The following is a 20,768-nucleotide window of genomic DNA, read 5'->3' on the forward strand; positions in this document are numbered from 1 at the left end:
ATAACCAACTGCAAGACAATATAAGCTTGAATTAGGTATTGTATATGTAAATAATAAGAAAATAAAAAATAAGTGTCTTTTAAAATAAAACATTACTTAAATACAGTTTTAAGTTCAATTATTAAAATATAAATTTAAAAATTGGTAATGCATACTGTGACTCAGAAATAACGGATTCAAACTTCAGTTTTCTAAGTTCTCTTTGACAGTCATCAGCTTCATTAGATTTATTCCTAAAATAATACAAAAGAAGTTCAAATATATGATTTCAAAATAAAGTATGTGTTTTTCTGTAGCATTATTTTACTCATCAATAGAAGAAATTTTTTAACATCTTCATATCATTATTTGTTTAAAGAAATAAACATTCAGTTCACTTCTATACTGGCCAACAAAGCTTCTGTCAGACTTATTTGCATGTAAATAAAAAGTATAAACTCTGCACAACATTAAAAAACAAAAACAAATAAAACCGAAACACCAAAATACCTATGTGAAGGTATTGGAAAATGACCAAAAGCAGGGAGATTCTGGAGAAAAGTTGACACTTGGAATGAGGTGACAGCATGGGGTTGGGTTATTAAAAATAATTTTAAGCCTGAAGGCAGCCCCCAGTCAGCACACTGCAGGGGAACTAAATAGAAATCTTCAGTCTTTCTGGCTCATAGAACCAGAGGGCATGGTATTTGGGGCAACCAGAGCTGTTGGAAAGTAAAGAAAGAATGCTGAAAAGGGGAGAGCCAGAGAAAGAGAGTCCCAAATACTCCATATAAATTCTGCCCCTGAACTACACATGTATTAAGCAGATTCCAAGCAGCCTAGTTAAAGAAAAAGACCTGAACTGAGATTGAGCTGTTATCCTGGACAGAGATTGCCATTTGAGGTGAAGCAACACCACTTCAACACTATCAACAACAACAACGATGACAATATTTTTTGGAGAAATATAGCAGAATCCAGACTCTCCATAACATAACATTCACAATGTCCAGAACATAGTAAAAAAGTATTCAGAAAAGTGTGACTCATTCTAAAGAGAAAGACAGTTAATAGGAACTGACTCTGAGATGATCCATATATTGAAATGAGCAGACAAAGATTTTTGAAGAAGCAATTATTAACTCTGCTCAAAGACATAAAGGAAAATCTATTCTAATTAATAAAAAGATGAGAAATCTCAGCAGGGAAATAAAAACCATTAAAAAGAACCAAATGAAAGATCTAAAACTGAAAGAAACCTTTGCCTTGATCTTATATGATTGGGTTTTGTAACATTCAAAAGGTTAATATATTAAAAATTTAATATCCAATTTAAACGTATTCAGACTACTCATTAACTAGTTAAGTCACAATCTGAATGCATCTTAAAATAGCTTGTAAATTACACAATGAAATATGTAAGATTATCAATGCCCTCCTTGCAGAATGACTTTAATTTCTAGTAATAATGTAAAAATCATCGTGAACATGCACAATATTCATTTATTTTTAAACTTCTTTATTGTAAAATATAACAAAATTGTAAGATACAGAAAAGTACATAAAACAATTATATAATATAAAAAATTATTATAAGAACAATACTCTGGTGATTACCATTCAGGTTAAAAAATAAAACCTTACCAGCTACTCTAAAAGTCCTTTATGTCCCTGGTTCCAATCATAGCCAACTCCCCGCTCCCTAAAAGTAACCATTCTCATGAATAATATTGTAATCACTGATTTTCCTTAGAGCTTTATTATCTAAGTTTTATCTCCGAACACTATATTTTAACTTTGTTTTTATTTTAAAGCCATTAAAAATGTTCTCTGCCGGCCAGGCGCGGTGGCTCACGCCTGTAATTCCAGCACTTTGGGAGGCTGAAGCGGGTGGATCACGAGGTCAGGAGATCGAAACCATCCTGGCTAACACGGTGAAACCCCGTCTCCACTAAAAATACAAAAAATTAGCCAGGCTTGTTGGTGGGCGCCTGTAGTCCCAGCTACTCGGGAGACTAAGGCAGGAGAAGGGCATGAACCCGGGAGGCAGAGCTTGCAGTGAGCCGAGATTGCGCCATTGCACTCCAGCCTGGGTGACTGACAGAGCGAGACTCTGTCTCAAAAAAAAAAAAAAAAAAAAAAGTTCTCTGCCACTACCCTGTTTTTGTAAAAATGTCTCTATTAAGGTATTGTATTGACGTATAACACACTGCACATCTTTAAAGTGTATAATTTGATATGTTTAACATATGTATATGCCCATGAGCCATCACTACAATCAAGTAGTACACGAGCACATTCAGAACCCAGATATGGGCTTCTATCAACATTCCCTATTAGAGGAACCAGGACTACTCATAGAAATAACTGATTTCAAGGCTGGGGCAAAGTAAGTATATCTGAAATATCTTGTGATGCCAGAAAGTAACAAAGTGTTTACAAAAGATGATGAGATAATATTCTAATGTCAGAAGAGCCAGTTTGAAGGGGCTTCTACTTACTAAGCCTAGGACAATCTGAGCACCACAATAATTCAGTACAGTAATAAATTATAAGCCATTAAAAGACAGGAATTGATGAATCTGTACAATAAATAAATAGACGAAGGTAGGATCTTCCTTACAGTAGAATGCTAAGGCCTAATTAATAAAAGGGAGTGTGATCTGGAATCTTAAAAAGTCACCATTTAGCAATCACTATAGTAAAACTGAGATCAGGCAAAAATCATTAACAGATGCTATATCTAAGGATAAATTTTCGTGAAAAGCAGTATATTTACATGCATTTAAAGTGTCTCTTCTAGACTTCTTATTAATTGAAAGAGAACAAAACCCCCAGTAATTATGTAGAAAAATTGAGCAACATCTTGATCAGGTGATCAAAATTAACATCACCAGTTAGGGGAAAATGGTTTTCATGTGCCTCCAGATGTGATGCCCTGAGGACACATCACTCTCTATGTGGTTTTCTGGCTAAGAATACACATCCTTAATCTAATAGAGAGAAAACATCAGACCAATACAAAATGAAGAATTTCTTATTTTTAAAAAGTGTGAGGGGTTCTGCATTCATAAAAATTCAGTGTCATTAAAAGACAAAGACAAAATGTGGAAATATTCTAGACTAAAGGAGGCTAAAGAGATATGCGAGTAGACGAACTCCAGATTGGATCCTGTACTAGAAGAGAAAATGCTATAAAAGATGTTATGAGGTCAACTGACAAAATTGAAGTAAGAATAGTAGATTAAAATATTGTATGCAAATTTATCACACTGATTAGGTAGGCTGAAGTATCTAGAGGTAAAGGGCTATGTTGCGTGTAACTTATCCTCAAAATGGTTCAGGAAAAAAAAATTTGTGTGTGTGTGTGTGTGTGTCTGTGTGTGTGCAGAGAGAGAGGGAGAGGGAGGAAGAGAAGGAGAGTAAAGAGGGAGAGAGAGAGAAAGTAAATGACTTAAAATGTTAACACTAGGTGAAAATAGGTAAAGACTATCTGGGTGCTCTTTGAACTATTATTATTTTTACAACTTTTGGTAAGTTTGAAGTTATTTCCAAATAAAACATTAGACAAGAAGAAATAGAAAAATATTAACATACAGTTAGAAAAATGGGCAAAGGCTCAGGTGAGTCACAAAGAAAAGAATACAAGGAGCTAGAAATGCAGAGGTACAAATTTTATTAATTTTAAAAGTTATAATACCCAGTATTGTCCAGGAAGCAGAGAAATGAGTATTTACAAACACTGTTGAGATTACATATCTGTATAGGCTTGTTGGAGGACAATGAGTTATTATACATTAAAAGCCTTAAAAATATTCAAGTTTGATTCTAGCAAAAATTACACTAAAGAAATAACTGTGTGTTAACAGATTTGGCTACATGAATTTTCCAAGTGCCTTACTTATACAAATAAAAAACTTGAACGCTCTAAAAACAAGATGTTAATAAGTTATGGTTCATCCATAGATTGGAATATTATGTAGCCATTTAACAATTTTCCATAAATGTATAAAGTAATGACATGGAAAAATGTCCAGGATATATCGCTACGCAAAAAGTTCGCAAAACAGTAAAGGGGCCGGGTGCGGTGGCTCACGCCTGTAATCCCAGCACTTTGGGAGCCGAGGTGGACGGATCATAAGGTCAAGACCAAGATGGCCAACACAGTGAAACTCTGTCTCTACTAAAAATACAAAAAATTAGCCGGGCGTGGTGGTGTGCACCTGTAATCTCAGCTACTGAGGAGGCTGAGGCAGGAGAATCGAGTCAACCCGGGAGGCGGAGGTTGCAGTGAGCCGAGATCGCGCCATTGCACGCCAGCCTGGGCGACAATGTGAGACTCCATCTCAAAAAAAAACAAAAACAAAAACAAACCAAAACAGTGCATAAAGTATATTCCCAATTATGTTAAAAATGCATACTACTTAGAAAAATGGACTAGAGTTCCCTTCCCCTCAAAGATACATCATTGTAGACTGAGGCCACAAACAAGTGCTTTGCTTACTTTGCCTGCAGCTGGGTGCAGAGGCATTGGTGGAGGGACTGGTTCTCCAGTACCTTTACCAGGAAGGAATCTTGACAGAAAACCACGTCCAAGAAATTAAAGATCAAGCCACAAGCTTCAAGAAACTACTACTGCTGGATAGCCTACTTTCCAGGGGTCCTAAAGTATTTGATACTTCCCTAGATTTCCTACAGGAATTTTCGTGGGTAAGGGAGAAGCTGGAGAAAGCAAGGGAAAAAGCCATGACTGAGCTGCCTGCAGGTGACACGATGACTGAGATCCCCTCGCACATCATCAGCTCCCCATCAAACTGGCAGATTAATCAGCTGGCCCAGAGGCTGGGCCCTAAGTGGAAGCCCGTGGTGCTGTCTTTGGTACTGTTCCAGACAGATATCTACCGCTGTAAGGCCAACCATCTCCACAATGTGCACTTGCAGGTGGTGGAGGCCTTTGTCTGTTGGCGGCAGCACTTTGGGAAGCAGGCAACTTTCCAGAGCTTGCACAATGGGCCGCAGGCATGGAGGTAGACCTCTTGGTGCTCCTGCACATGTTGCAGTGATAGTGCCTCTGCCAACCAGCTGAAGAGTATGCCTCCAAGTTACATGGCCTGAATCCTGACTTTCAGTCAGAACAGGTGGTTTTTGGTTTGGTTTACGTTTGTTTTTTCTTTCTAATGATCCTCAGATGGAAAGAGAAAACAGGGTTTCCACTTGACATTACTTGAAAGGCCAGATTACTCAGTAGATCTCCCAGATTGGTTCAACAATTCGTTGTTTTTAATTGCCTGAAGATTGCCTTGTTATGACTGCATAGTTTTAAATTGTGTGATGGCCTTTTAATAGTCTAGTAAATCATAGTGGCTCCAAAAACCCCCAAAACAAAAAAAACTCCAAAGCCCCATGTTATCACATTACATGCAGGTGTCTTATATGTAAAACATTCACTTTCATGTTGCCTGGGAACTGAACTGTGAACTTAATGATAAGAAAATAAAATGTAAATTACTTAAAAAAGGAAAATGGACTAGAAAATAAATCAAAATGTAACTGTGACTTTTTTTATATCCTTGCATTTTCCAAGTTTTACACATTTGCTTTGAAATCAAACAAAAATGTTTCTTTTACAAATCCCTTTGAGATTCAGCAGCCCCACCACAACTTTCACTATATGTTCAGACTGTTATGTACACTTTTCCAAATCTAGAAGCAGGGACAGAAGAACTCCTTTTAGCGGTTATTTTACTATGTAGATAATAAATTTGGGCTGCAATTTTTTAAAAGCCTCCTACCATCCCAGGAAGTCCCCTCAGCATGATACCTTCCCCTGCCCCACACCAGTTAAGCCAGTCTTTCTAGGTCTACCCTTCATTACCCAATTGTTATCTTCACCTTCATTAGGACGGAGAAATTGGATGGAACAGAAAGAATGCCTACATCTCTTTAAGCATTGCATTCCTTCTTTTACTCTTAGCAAATAGTGGTAATCCTTTCTCTTCAATTGCTATGAGTAAACCTTCAGAAAGGTCCCTGCTGCTCCTGCCAATAAAATAAAATAAAATAAAATAAAATAAAATAAAATAAAATAACTGCCTATTTCCCCTCACTTTGAAAGGTTATATGCCACTCCACTCGCTTATATGAAACAGCCATTCTTAAACTAACTCCTTGGTATTTCCACTTTGCAGTCTCAAAGGCATCTTAGCTCTAACAAATCAAAAGCATTGTTTTTGATTCCTCCACTTCCTATATCTGTTTATTTCACAGAATTTCCCACTTCAATAAATGGAACAAACACAATGATGAGAGTAATAAATAACACATTATGTATCTTGTGCACTCCTCAAATAAGCCCTTATTTCCATTTTACGATTTAGGGAACTGAGACCAAAGAGAAAAGAAACTTGCCCAAGTTGACATAACTACTAAGTTGTAGTACTGGGATTTGAACCCCAGCAGTCTGGACCTGGAGTGTGAACTCTCAGTCACTGCACTTTGCTGCCTCTCAATTGTCTCCCCTGATGAAAAAAGGCTCAAGCTCATCTTTATTCTTTCCTTTCACTTCCAGTCTCCTTGCTTCCCAGTCACATTTTCTCTATCAGTAAATCAGATTGACCTCTGACAAATATTTCTCTCCATCTCCATGCTACAGTCTTAGGCTAAACCATAATTACTTCTCACTTGCATGAATGCACAGCCTGCCACCCAGACTCCCTGATACCGCTTTTACTCCTACTCCAGTCCATTCTTGAAGTAGCAATCACAGTGACCTTTTAAAATGCAGATTAGATTACTCTCTTAGCATTCTCCCCAGGCTTCCCATTGCTCGCCTTATAAATCCAAACTCCTCAGAAACTCTTCAGGAAACACAGGCCAGTTTAATTTCTTATTGCTGCTGTAACAAATGACCACAAGCTTAGTGTTTAAAAGCAATAGAAATTTATTATTTCACAGTTATGGAGGTCAGAAGTCCTAAAATCAAGGTGTCACTAGGTTGTGTTCCTTCTGAAGGCTCCACAGGAGAATTCATTTCCTTACCTGTTCTAGCTTCTAGAGCTCACCTGTATTTTTTGTCTTGTGGCCCCTTCCTCCATCATCAGATCACATCACTGCAACCTCTGCTTTCATCCTCACATCTGCTTTTGTGACTTTGACCCTCTTGCTTCCTCTTACAAGGACCCTTGTGATTACATTAGGGCTGCCCACATAATCCAGGATAATTTACCCATCTCAAAATTTTTTTTTTTTTGACACAGAATCTTGCTTTGCTGCCCAGGCTGGAGTGCAGTGGTGTGATCTTGCCTCACTACTGCCTCTGCCTCCCTGCCTCTCGGTTTCAAGAGATTCTTGTGCCTCAGCTTCCTGAGTAGCTGGGATTACAGGTGTGCACCATCACACCTAGCTAATTTTTGTACTTTTTAATAAAGACAGGGTTTCACCATGATGGCTAAGTCATACTGCTGGCCTAACGTGATTCACCTGCCTCAGCCTCCCAAAATGCTGGGATTACAGGTATGAGCCACTACGCCTGGCCTCAAAATTCTTAATCACATTTGCAAAGTCCCTTTTGCCATGTAAGAGAACATATAGATTCCAGGGATTAGGACATGAAACTCTTTGGGGAGCTGTTATTCTGTCACCACAATTGGCCTTCATGTTTTTTGAACTTGTACGTTTCCAATAAATGTAGGGTCTTGTCTTGATGTCCTTGCTCCCAGATGTAATGACAGCTAGCACCTTTTTGTTACTCATATCTTTTTTTTTTTTTTTGAGGCGTAGTCTTGCTGTGTCTCCCAGGCTGGAGTGCAGTGGTGCAATCCTGGCTCACTACAAGCTCCGCCTCCCAGGTTCATGCCATTCTCCTGCCTCAGCCTCCGGAGTAGCTGGGACTACAGGCGCCACCACGCCCAGCTATTTTTTTGTATTTTTAGTAGAGATGGGGTTTCACCGTGTTAGCCAGGATTGTTATTCATATCTTAACTTAAAGATCACCTGCTCAGGGATGCCATTCTGACCACTCCGTCAAAAGTATACCACCCCTCTCCACTACTCACATTCTATTATGCCTATTTTATATTTTTGCGGCACTTAGCATTGCCTGAAAAGTACATCTATGGAAACGTGCCCATCTTGTTACTCCAATATCTACTGCCTGCACACAATAGTCCTGGCTCTCAGTAAACATTTTGTATCGAATAAATAAATGAAATAAACATAGCCTGTTCAAGTTAAAACCATGTGAAAAATATACTGACACTGGAATGCCACCAGGTCACCTTCTGCTTGCCAGGCAAAAATTTTCATGAGTGAACAGGAAGGTGAGAGGAAAATCAGGAGAACTCTGATATTTATATCTCAATAATAGAGACTGTCCCAAGAACAGTTTGGTCAACTGTCAGATGCTGTTGAAAGGCCAAGTAAGAACTTTAAAAATTAGTACTTTGTGATGGTCAAAAGTTTACTATTGTTCAAATTATCAGTTAAATGAGGAGCAGGTGACTGCTAATGAAATTAAAATGTAAGTCCTGTATTAGTTTGCTTAGAAAAAAAAAGGAATTAAAGTGTAAGTACATTACAGAGGTTCTTAAATTAGAAACCTTTTTAAAAAAAATTTTTTTGAGACAGAGTCTCGCTCTGTCACCCAGGCTGCAGTGCAATGTCGTGATCTTGGCTCACTACAACCTCTGCCTCCGGGGTTCAAACAATCCTTCTGTCTCAGCCTCCCAAGTAGCTGGGACTACAGGCACCTGCCACCACGCCCAGCTAATTTTTGTATTTTTAGTAAAGACAAAGTTTCACCATATTGGTCAGGCTGGTCTCGAACGCCTGACCTCAGGTGATCCACCTGCCTCAGCCTCCCAAAGTGTTGAGATTATAGGCGTGAGCCACTACGACCGGCCAGAAAACATATTTTACATAACCACTTAGACATATTCTTAGACATATTCTTAGTGACAGATTATAAATCATTTTAAGTAAATTTTGTTCTTACCAAATACATGAAAATAAATATATCTAAAGTGTAAAGCATTCAAGCAATATGTAATAGAGTGAAATAAGAGTTTCTACACAGCCCACACTTTCACTTCTAGAGGTAACTGTTGCAATCCTATCATTTATTCAATGTTTAAATCCATATGCATGTGTATGTGCATTTGTATTCATTTTTAGCATGAATGGGATCATTTTTCTGATATTTCTAATCTCCTGAATTCCTAATAGCTTGCCATAACCGTCTGCTCTTTTATGGTTACAATCCTGGACATACTTTGGAGTCTATCAATTATACTTATTCTAATGTCATCTGTTTGCTATTTAACAATTTTCTAGGGTGTTAAGGATTTTCTGTGTGAATTTATAGCCACTTTTCAGGGGAACTTGGGTGGAGGGTGTTTCCTCACACACCTAATCTTTGGGTGTGTGTGAATCCTCAGACTTAAAAGATCCTCTGTTTGCTTGTCTGCTTTGCTGTTCATTTTTGCCCTAGGTTGTTTCAGAGGTGTGATGAAGGGGCAGGGTATGCTACCTGGTGGGGGCACTGGAGGTTTGTCTTGGGCTGTGGGGACCCTGGGCTCTCCTGGGATTCAGTAGCTGCCAGGCTGTTTGACTCTAGTCCACATACTCATTTTGTTAGTCTGAGTATAGATGCTTCTGCAAACGCTGCTTCACACAGGGCTGATTGATTATAGGGTATTGATGAGGGGTCAGCTGGCTTAAATGTTCCATATGCGATTCCTCAGAGTGGGTTTCACTGGACCACCTGAATCAGTATCATGTGGGGAGTGCTTTAAAAATGTGATTGCTTGGAGCCACCCCAGACCTAAATGTAAAACCAGAAATCTGGTCCTGAGGCTGAGTCTGTGGGAGTGGCCATACTGTAATACACAATTTTAGCAAGCTACCCATGATTCTTATGTAGATTGGAGTGTGAAACCACTATTTCAATGATTCACCAGGTCTCACTCCCTTCTCTGTGTTTTAATTAATTTTGAGGAAGGTCCTGTCTATCCCACGCCCACCAGCATCACCACTCAATTGCTCTTCGTCTGGGTTATTCCTCAATAGAGTTGACCCTTTCTACTATCCTTTCTGTAGTAAAGATATAGACCCTTTACTATCCTTTCTATGTATTATCTTTCAGGAATTCCTAAAAATTTCTCACCATAAATACAGTCTTTCTTTTAAGCCTTACTTATCTATCTTTATCCTGGAAGTTACTGTATAATTGCAGAAATGCTAATGATGTTTTTTATCAGTTTGTAAAACCGATGTTTCCTACACATATAAAACCTTCTTAAAAATTAAAAAATGGACATAATGCCCATTTTTAGAAATGCAAATTAGGAAAGATAGAGCCACTTTATTGGCTCCAGGTGCTGGAGACCTTTCTCTATGCTCCCTGTCTCTAGGTCTTCCATCTATGTGTGTGTGCATGTGTGTGTGTGTGTATATATATGAAAGTAATAAATATATATATATTTTATATATATGTATATATATATGAAAGTAATAAAAGTATATTTTATATACATATGTGCATAAAAGCAATAGAACTAGATTTTATAGTCTTCATATTTTTCATTATTTCAGGGAGGCGTTCTCTTAATCTAGATATTATAGTACTTAAAAATAAAATTCATAGAAAATTTCAAGCTCTCAGAGCATCATTAATGCTCTACCTCTTTAGCAAACACTACTGGTTACCTTCTGAACATTCATTATAGCTTTTTTCCTGGCCATCAGAGTCCAAATTATTATTTGTTCTAAGAATAAATCTTGCTTAGTCTAAGGTAATTGTAGCAGCCCTGTTCCCTTGCCAGTGATTCACTTAGGAGAGGGTATGTAAAGGGTTCTAGTCAAGGAAATATAAGGAGAATGCTGTTTGGTGGCATCTGATAATTCTTTTTTCTCACTTCCAAAAAGACACCAGAAAACCAGTCCCTTCCTGCCTGCAGGCACCATATCCAAATAAGGCCTCTAGGGTGGAGGAACTGCAGCCATCTTGTGATTATAGGGACCTGACTTAGCTTTGGGTTGAAGCCAGTGCTGAGGGCAGCAGGATGGAGACAGAAAGAACATCAAGATCCTTGGGGATATTGCTGAGACTCTTATCAACTAAAACTGGCATTATCCTACCTCTGTTACTTGTAGCCCAAAGCATTCTGATAAAATCTCTATTTTTAAATACATAGCAATATTCTTTTAAACCTTGGAAAATATTTTCTTAAAAATCTTGGGGAAAACACTCTTGGAAAAAGAACCCCAATTTCACCCATTTATAAACTGCTTCTTCCTCTTATTCTCAAAATTCACAAACCGTATATCCAAATATTTAAAAATCTTTAAACAACACCAAGAATTATCTTAACTTACAGGTTATGAACATTCCTATTCCCAGCCCCCACAAAAAATGAGGATTAAAAATTGAAGAAACCTGATTTCATAGCATATTCCAATTTCTGGAAGTCCAAAGAGGTTTGAGTGTGCACAGGAAATCTTGAATTTACTAACAAATTGTATTAATATGTCAAATTTTTTGAATGAAATGTTTTGACTTCAAACTTATTACAAAAATGGCCAAGCCACAAATTTGACTCTAGCTTGACCTCCTGACCTCTGAGCAACCTGAGGCTTCAGCAGTCCCAGGCTTTGATCCTAAATGCCCACCCTCCCCAACTTAATACTAGCAGTGAAGGAGAGTAGATAGAGTATAGATGGAAGAGCTAGAGACAGGTAGCATAGAGAAAGGTCTCTAGCACTTGGAGCCATTTAAGTGGCTCTATCTTTCCTAATTCGCATTTCTAAAAATGGGCATTATGTCCATTTTTTAATTTTTAAGAACGTCTTGTATGTGTAGGAAACATCAGTTTTATAAACTGATAAAAACATCATCAGCATTTCTGCAATTATACAGCAACTTCCTACAGATAATTAGTTTGATGGACTTTAGGGGTGTATTTCTCCCTCCATCTCCAATCTACCCTGACTCTCACGATTTCTCAGCACAAATTATGTTAAAATTATAATAAACAGAAAATACCACAAAGCATGTGTTAATATTAAATGGGCAGGCTCCATGCACAGTCAGTCATTGCTTTACAACAGGGATACATTCCAAGAAATGTATCATTATGCAATTTTGTCATTGTGTGAACATCCTTGAGTGTACACAAACCAAGATGGTATAACCTACTACACACATAGGCTATATGATATAGCCTATTGTTCCTAGGCTACAAACCTATATAGAATGCTAATGTATTTAATAGTGTAGGTAATTGTAACACAATGGTAAGTATTTGCATATCTAAACATATCTGACCATAGAAAAGGTACAGTAAATATATGGTATTATAATCTTATAGGACCATCATTGTATACATGGTCTGTCACTGACCAAAATGTCATCACACAGAACATGAATATACAAAGAATTCTGTGCAAACTTTTTCTGTAAAATATCAATTCATGTCACTACCAGTAAGTTTATTCCTTTTCTTCACTATGCTCATTTCTATGTTTAGCTTCCTTCACTTTATATGCTGAGTCTTGGTATGACAACAAATTCCCTCTTAGTTTAGTTGTGTGCTAGCACCACCTCCCTATGCCTAAACTGTGCCCTCTTCACTTCTTGAGCTCCAAGAAGCAATATCACACAGTGGCTGGGGCCTGACTAGACTGCTCTCCACAAGAGACATTCATATGGCCAAACCCCTCCTTGATGTTATCAAGGGAAAGCCACAACGATTTTTTTTCTAGCAACCATCACCTTGTTTCTTTTTCATGATTTAAAAAAATCTCCCAAAAAGTTACTTCCTGGGCCTAGTGGGTCTTCTAAGGAACCCCATCCATCAATTCCTTCAACCCCAGCCATCGACACAGACAGCTGAACTACTGTACTTACTGTACTATTAACCACAGTGTTATAAAGTATGAATATTTTATTTTCCTTCCTTTTCAGAAACTATTTTGTTACAAATAATCCAAGTATACATTAATTTGATAGGGCATTTTTGGAATTTGTTCCTTCGTGTGTTCAGTATTTTATTAAACACATTGTTTTTAGGAGTAGTTCATGGTCAACACAAACACTGGGTTGCTAAGCATTCTAAATATTTATATTTTTATGACGTTCATCCTTCTAAAATATAGGAACTGAAAATCATATATATCATAAAGTAAAAGAATCTGCTTACTTTTCAAAGATTATATACATACTATTTTAGTATTATAATTATAGATATACTATGTTTATGCTATAATTTTTGAAATTTCTGAAATGAAAGTAATTTTTACTTATTTATTTATTCATTTTGAGACAGGGTCTCACTCTGTCACCCAGGCTGGAGTGCAGTGGCATGATCATGGTTCACTGTAGCCTCAACTTTCCAGGCTTAGGTGATCTTCCCACCTCAGCCTCCCGAGTAGCTGGGACTACAGGTGTGTGCCAACACATTTGGATAATTTTTGTATTTTTTTGTGGAGACAAAGTTTCACCGTGTTGCCCAGGCTTAAAATTACTTTTTAAAAGAAATAGTGTTCTTGACTTTACATCATTTTCTTATCATGTGTTTTCCAATACTTCTTTCTCACTTATATCAAGCATAAGTACTTCAGCATTTCAAAGCTACTCAACTCTCTCTTTGAAGCTAAAATTAGTAATTTTGAGATACAACTTCAATATTGTTTCTTGTGGAGAGATAATAAAGAAACAAAGATAAGAAAAAAGTTCAAAGACTGTTTCACATTAAGTTACTGCATTTGAACTTTCAGGGAAAATTTTATATATGGATAGGTAAGTTTCTTACTGAAAGAAATCCTCCATATATTTAAAAATATTTTACAGGTTCTTCAATATATAATCTAGGCCAGCAAAGTGGGCAAGAAAAGCAGCAGTAAACTATTACCCACACAAGTAAATCACTGCCAAAAGAATCACAGAGAACACACCAGGGTCTTTATAATTCTTGTCATTTCTAATTCCTGCCATTTTGTGACACATCTACAGAGCACTGTTATCTTACAAGTTGTTTAATGTTCTTCATCTTACATAAGCATTTCTTTATAGTTGTCCATCTCTGTCACTGCCTTCTGAAGTTTTACTCCAAGTGCCTCTACTAGACATTGCAAATCTGAAATGACACAATGTATTTCATCTGATTAGTACATTTTAAGTGTCCAGATATTTTCATAGTGTAAACCATATTCTTTTAATGTTGCTAGTCAGCTCCTGAAGAATAAGGCAGCTGCTTACTCCACTTTGCCTGTATGTCCATATGCAACTTGTCATTGACTACTCAGCCCTCCCCATCCTAACACCCCACAGACTTAGTGGGTTTTGACAGGCCCAATTTGTTGGCCTCTTTCTGCCCCCACCACCATGCTGATTTTCAAACAGCTAATAGGCTAAATTTTACTAAAGTTTTCAAATGAAATACATGTAGCTGACAAACATAAGAATTTCTGATCATGTGTCTTGTTTCTAAAACACTTGATTGCCTGAGCTCACTTTTGTGGTCTAGAACTGAGAAGCATGGCTGAGTCTTCCTGCTAGAACTAAAACAGACAAATCATGTGCCAGGCTCACAGTAAAGAACGTGTTAACTCTGGGTAGCATCTAAAAGGCATTTTAGTGACTTTCAAAACCAAGAGAATACAAGCAGGAAACTGGCTTCCATAGAGTCTTTAACTGGGGAATGCAAGCAGTATTTGAGGATGATTATTCAAGCAGCCCCGTCTAACAAGTGTGTGAATGCAGAACTGAAACTATAGCAGAAAAAACAAATGGCTTGAATTATCTGAGTCCTTCCATTGTCCTGTGCATGGAAACTGTGATCTGAACCCCAGCCCCAGTGACAGCCCTTGCTGGTACGCTTTTTGAGAGTAAGTTATAATGTAAAACAAACTGATAGACTGGTTTGTTTCTTCAGAAAAAAAATGTTCAAAACACTGGAGTTGTAAAATTTCTATGTTCCATCTGTTCAGGTGTTTCAGTGACATATTTCAATAGTAAACTTTAAAATCTTTATGCATCCATACAAATACATAAAACTATACAAATCTGCATTCTTAACTTTATTTTACAAAGAGTTAGTTCCTTAAATTAGAAAATAAATTCACCCTAATGTTTTAATTAGTGTTTACCAGACATTTGTATAAACCTTTGTTTATCCAGTGCTTTTACATACATTAATTTTTGTTTTTTAGTTTACATGTTTTCTTGTTCTTATTACATTAAATATATCTATCTCTGAGAAGAGTTTGCTTAGCATCCCTGAAAGGAAGTTCTCATTTTTTAGGTCACCCATGGTAAAGAGAGGGAGGATTAGAGAGTATCTGCTACTGACCATATGGAAGTTTTGGATGATATAAATTCAGAGGATCAGACCAGCTGAATCAAAATTAAAATGTACATGTAAAAAATGTGTTAGATAATGGTGGGAGGATAGAGAAAGAGCCAGGTGAGTAGGGAGTCACGTTGAGGTGGGAGACAAAGGCATTCAGACTAGCATATGGCGTTTCCTATGGAAGGCAAGAGGGTCAGAACAGAAGCTGTGGTTACAGTCCAGGCACTAAAAAGATTTGACTCCAGTATGTTTTCAGAAATGTCTTGTTTATCAGACAGAGCAAACTTCCATATGCATCCATCCCATGTACATTTGTGTGCTCTTCTGTATGATTTCAAGTGGAAACTTTTAGTGTATACTTTGTTGCATATGTCATAATCACATCTGTGTATCCTTTGCTTCCTTTGAGTTATCCACGGATTCCACCAGTAAAGGTCTCTTCCCAGGCTGCACTATGACCTAAGGGAGATTTTCTTGCAACAATGCTTGTGGGTGGGCACTGAGTTCATTAAGGGGGGTGACATTTCTTCAGGATAGTAATCTGTCCTCTGTGGTTTGATAACAGGTTCAATTTTTTTTTTTTCCTGTGGTATAGGCTTCTTATATGATTCAATTACAGGTACTTGCATGCTACTATTTGAATTTTCCATTTCCTCCAACAAGGAAACAATGAGAGGCTGCTGGAGGTAACTCATGTACATAAAGGGGCAGACCGTACCACCACCAGGCAGGATCCCCAGACTCTGTATTCTGTGCCAGGAGAAGGCAGCTGCCATCACTAGTGGCATGGACAGTGGCACGCCAAAGGGCTGCATGCCCAGAGAAGGGAGTGAGCATTTTTCATTATGGGCTAGAAGAAGGTATGCTCAGCCCTGGAGAGACTCTCCAGTTCAAGGATGGGAACTTCAGAGAGGAAGAATTCCCAGCCAAACGGGGTGAACTCCACTTGTTTACTGTGAGGTCTACTGGTTCCATCTGTATTCCATGCAACAAGCCTTCCCAGGTCTGAAAAAACTTATTAGGTAATAGTGTAGAGTAGATGACCCATACTTGTTAGGTTTTATTGATTTCATATAATTTCATGTAGAGTCACAACTACTAAGAAAACTCTAAGGATCAGAGTAATTAACTTATCGAAGGTCACTCAGCTAGTTAAATCCCACAATTCAAACTCAGGTCTTCCTGATCCCAAAGTTCTTATCTCTCTCACACTTGAAATATAAACTCTTGAAATATAAAAGCTGCAAGAGAATATGATACTTGTCCATAAAAGTGTGGTAAGTGTGGCTACAAATCTATTACCATATTCCCAGAATCCTTAAAGAGGTATACTTAAGACAAGTGAAAAGAATTACTTAACAATGAAATATGTAGTAAACTGGTAGAATTTCTAACTCCAAAAGGTGGTTTAGATTTTAGTTTTAGAAAGCTTAAATATATATTATAGTTAATAAAAATATTAATACAATTATGGTGTTACTGTGACTGATTCTATGAGAAGATTTCATCAGAGAGAACAATCACACCTTACTATTAAATGGCCCCTGGTGCTTTTGTCAGGATATGATCCTAAACTAGATGAAGCATAGGTCTGAGCCCATATGATAAATTTTATGTTATTACTTCTAAATGCAGTTATAAATTAAAAGGAAGACTTATCTTAAAATGAACTTCAAAGAACTGGTACTTGATATGTGGGTTTTATGCAGTTAATTTTCAATTACCTGAGAATTAGTAGAATAATAGACAGTAAAAATGGCAGCTAATTCAAAGCTTTGCTGTTCTGAATGAAATATACATCCTACTAGTTCACTATAGGTTCCTGTAGACTAGTCTGGTCCTTTTGTTTTTAGAAGCAGAGTGCCCAGTTCCTGTCCTAAATAAATAAAGAAACACAGGATAAGCTGCAGAGAGATTAAGCCACCTGCACAAAACAGCTCCTTCAGTTTCTGAGGCAAGGAGTTGTTGAATAAGTTATTGTTCTGCCCAGTCCTTCTCTATAAAGAAATTCGACTTTAATTTTCTGTCACTCAGCATGACATTGGATTGTGAGGCACAAGGCCCTAAATGCCCACAAAAATAAAGGAAGTCTTGGCTTTAAACACCATGCAGATGTAAGGCAGAACCCATGGAAACAATCCAAAATTTACAACAGCAAATTCTACTATGATGTGACTGTGTTCTTTGCAGATATTAAATAAGAAGTAAATGATTTTAAATGAACAAGACAAAAAGAGTTCTTAGCCTCTCTTCATATGAAGCCAGCTGTTTGCTGGATAGCATTACACAGGCATCAGATTTGGGATAATCAGTCATTTAAGAGAATCCTGCTATTCCTAAAGGATTCTAGAAACCACAAACATAAAAGGCATTCATAATTAGCTATTTTATAGGCTGACATGCAACTTTATAGTCACTTGGAGGACATATTAAGTTAGTATAATGTTTGAGAAAACAATAACTAAAACCTATATAGTGGAAAGATATTTCAAACTTAAAACTTACTGGATAAAGAAAATACAAAACATTTAAAAATCTGGTTCAAAGTGCTATATGGAGGAAAATGATTTCAGGTTAAAGTAGCATAATGGAAGAACAAGCAGGCAGATGAATTGGCACCCAGAGGACAGGGAAATTTTTTTTTTTAATGTAAAATAGAAGGCTGTACTTTTTTGTTTTAGAGGTAATTGAAGACAAGGAAAAACAAGAACTCAACACTGGTTGCGACAGGATAGTTTAAAGGTGTCATGCATGAGCTCTTTAGAGTGCCAGACTGCTTAATTTCAAATCCTGGCTCTCCTTCTTGTTAACTGTATGACTTTAGGCACTCCAGTTTCATTATCTGTAAAATAGTCACTATCATACAGGACTGTTGTGAGAATTGAATCACTTAATATATGGAAAGAAGGGGAATTGTTGCAGGTACATTGGGAGTAACACACACATGTTAGCTATTATCACTGGTGGTGGCATTAAGGCTACTCTTCCACTTCTGCCCTGAATCTCATCACTTCTTACCTTGAGGACATGTTGTTTTTGCACTTGGACCTGGTGTCACCAGTAGCTATCTTTGTATGGGGAGGAGTAAAAATGGAAATGTTAATTGTCTTTTCCTTCTTTAACAATCTATAGTGCAACTATGGCAAAATGTTAAAACTTGTTAAATATGGATGATAGGTACACACACATGTTGTATTATTCTATTTTTCTGTTAAAAAAATTTATAGGTATATTAATTAGAGAGGGGCGTTGCTGGCATGGTTCAAGGATGATAGCATGTTTTGTACTACAGAGTCTAATCGACTCTGTTTTATGTGCCCAAAGTACAAAAGAAAACAAACAAAAAAGGGCAAGAAAGCTTTTTGGAGGGTGGTGGGGAGATAAAGTTTGAAACAGCAATTAAAGACAACCCATTTGACTCCATGAAGAGGGAGCAGAAAAACTGAATTGCAGCTGGAGGTGAACACGGTAACGAGGAGAGTTGTCTGTTTTGTTTTGTTTTTAATATGGGTGAAACTGAGATGTTTATTTTCATTTGGGAATGATCCATTCTAGACAGCATTTATGCTTGTGAATTTAATGTCTACCTTCTAACCTGCATCTTACATGTGAAAACATTATCTGTTTTGAAGGTGTTTTAAAAATTACACAAATCAGGTTAAACTACAAGTCTCATTTTAACTCTTATTCTTTTTAGTCAACATTATGTTTTTTCAGACCTATCCATGTAGTTACATGTAGATATGATTCATTCTGCTCTGACTGCTATATAATATTTCATCATGTGCACATACCACATTTTACTTATCCAGTCCCATAGTGATAGAATCTAGGTTACCTGAAACCTTGTCACCACAAATAATCCTGCAACGAAAGTTTTTTACCCAACTTCTTGTGTACTTATAGGACAGTTTGTCTGCAGTATGTCTCCAGGGCAGTATTAGGTATAAGTATGAGATCATGGGCATACACATAAATACTGCCAAATGGTTCCCAAAATGGAGGCGCTACCTTACATTCCTACCTCACTGAATAAAGGCTCCTGCTTTATAACATTCATTAGAAGCAGCTAATATTCAGTAGAAACAGCTATTTTTCTAATTTTTGCCAATCTGAAGAATACAAAGTAGTGTTTTTGGCTTAACTTGCAGTTCTCTGCTTCCTATTGGAGCTGAGCACCTCACCTTATACTTCTTGGCCATTCATGACTCCCCTTTTATGATTTACCTTTTCCTCAGTCTCTTTTCTATCCATTCCAATTGAGCTTTCTTTTTCACTCCTCCACAGAAACAGCTCTTTTCAAGGTGATGAATGACGCTCTATATTGGCAATTTCAAAATTTAATTCTCTATTCTTATCAAATTCAAACATTATGCAGCATGTGACCCAGTTATTTTCTCTCTGTTGGCAATGCTCTGGCTATCTTCTCGGTTTCTATTGATTATTCTTATTCTTAGGTTCACTCTAAATGCTGGGAAGCACAAGGAGCTCAGTCCCTAGCCCTTTTCTCTACCTGCATTATCTCCCAAGATAATCTCATCTAGTTTCGTGGCTTCGAATAGCATCTATATATGGGTGTCTTCCATCATCATCATCATCACAGCTAATAAATATGGAATACTTACTATATACCAGGTACTATATCCTAACTGCTTTACACTTATTGAATCCTTTCAGTGTAAACTTACTAGAATGTAAGTTTCACAAGAACAGGAACCTTATCTGTTATAGTCATAGTGCTTGAGATATGGAAGTTGCTTAAAAAATAATCATTGAAACAATGAATAAAACTTTGCAGACTTTAGAAATAAGAGTGTCAGCAAACATGTTTAGAATTAAGTGCCTAAGATTAAAATACAGTACGTGAAACAAAAACAGTTCTGCAGTTTTCATTGATACTATCTGGTATGTGTCTTGGCATTAAAATGTAACTTTCTTATTTGTTATTTTATTTCAATAGACACTTATTAAACACCTACTCTATGTAGCTAGGTTTCATATTAGTTAGATTCAGTGTACAAATATAATTAAGATATATTTATTTGTCCTTATATAAATAATAAGTGCCTCATTTGGCCTTGGCGAATGATAAATTAATCTTTTAAATAACAAATTAATAACTCATTTAAACTAAAGTGTTTTATTTCTTCACTATTTTAAATTATTTTATTTTTCACTATTTTAAATTATTTTATTCACTGTTTAAATTATTTAAATTAAGTTTAAATTATTTTATTTAAATTATTTTATTATTAAAATACAATATTATTTTATCTGCTTAGATTCAGTGTATAAATATCATTAAGATATATTTGTCCTTATATAAATTACAATCAAGTGCCTCATTTGGCCTTGGTGAATGATAAATTAGTCTTTTAAATAACAAATTAATAACTCATTTAAACTAAAATCTGTTTTTTTTTTTTCACTATTTAAATTATT

General features: G+C 36.7%; 1 protein-coding gene and 2 pseudogenes across 6 annotated transcripts in view; 1 reads left to right on the top strand and 2 right to left on the bottom strand.

The window, feature by feature from the left end:
* The window catches only part of LEKR1 (leucine, glutamate and lysine rich 1), a 226,432-nt gene that overhangs the window by 53,097 nt on the left and 152,567 nt on the right, over window positions 1–20,768 (bottom strand). For all 6 annotated transcript variants that reach the window (XM_031663631.1, XM_031663630.1, XM_031663627.1 and 3 more), the window contains 2 exons: window positions 14,030–14,111; window positions 156–233 (listed from right to left, as the gene is read on the bottom strand). In XM_031663631.1, coding sequence (XP_031519491.1) covers window positions 156–233; window positions 14,030–14,111 — 160 coding nt within the window. The remainder of the gene's footprint in view (window positions 1–155; window positions 234–14,029; window positions 14,112–20,768) is intronic.
* Window positions 3,587–5,042, top strand: LOC103882246 (annotated as a pseudogene).
* Window positions 14,135–16,399, bottom strand: LOC108584650 (annotated as a pseudogene).

Source organism: Papio anubis, chromosome 2 (genome assembly GCF_008728515.1).
Source record: "Papio anubis isolate 15944 chromosome 2, Panubis1.0, whole genome shotgun sequence".
NCBI lineage: Eukaryota > Metazoa > Chordata > Mammalia > Primates > Cercopithecidae > Papio > Papio anubis.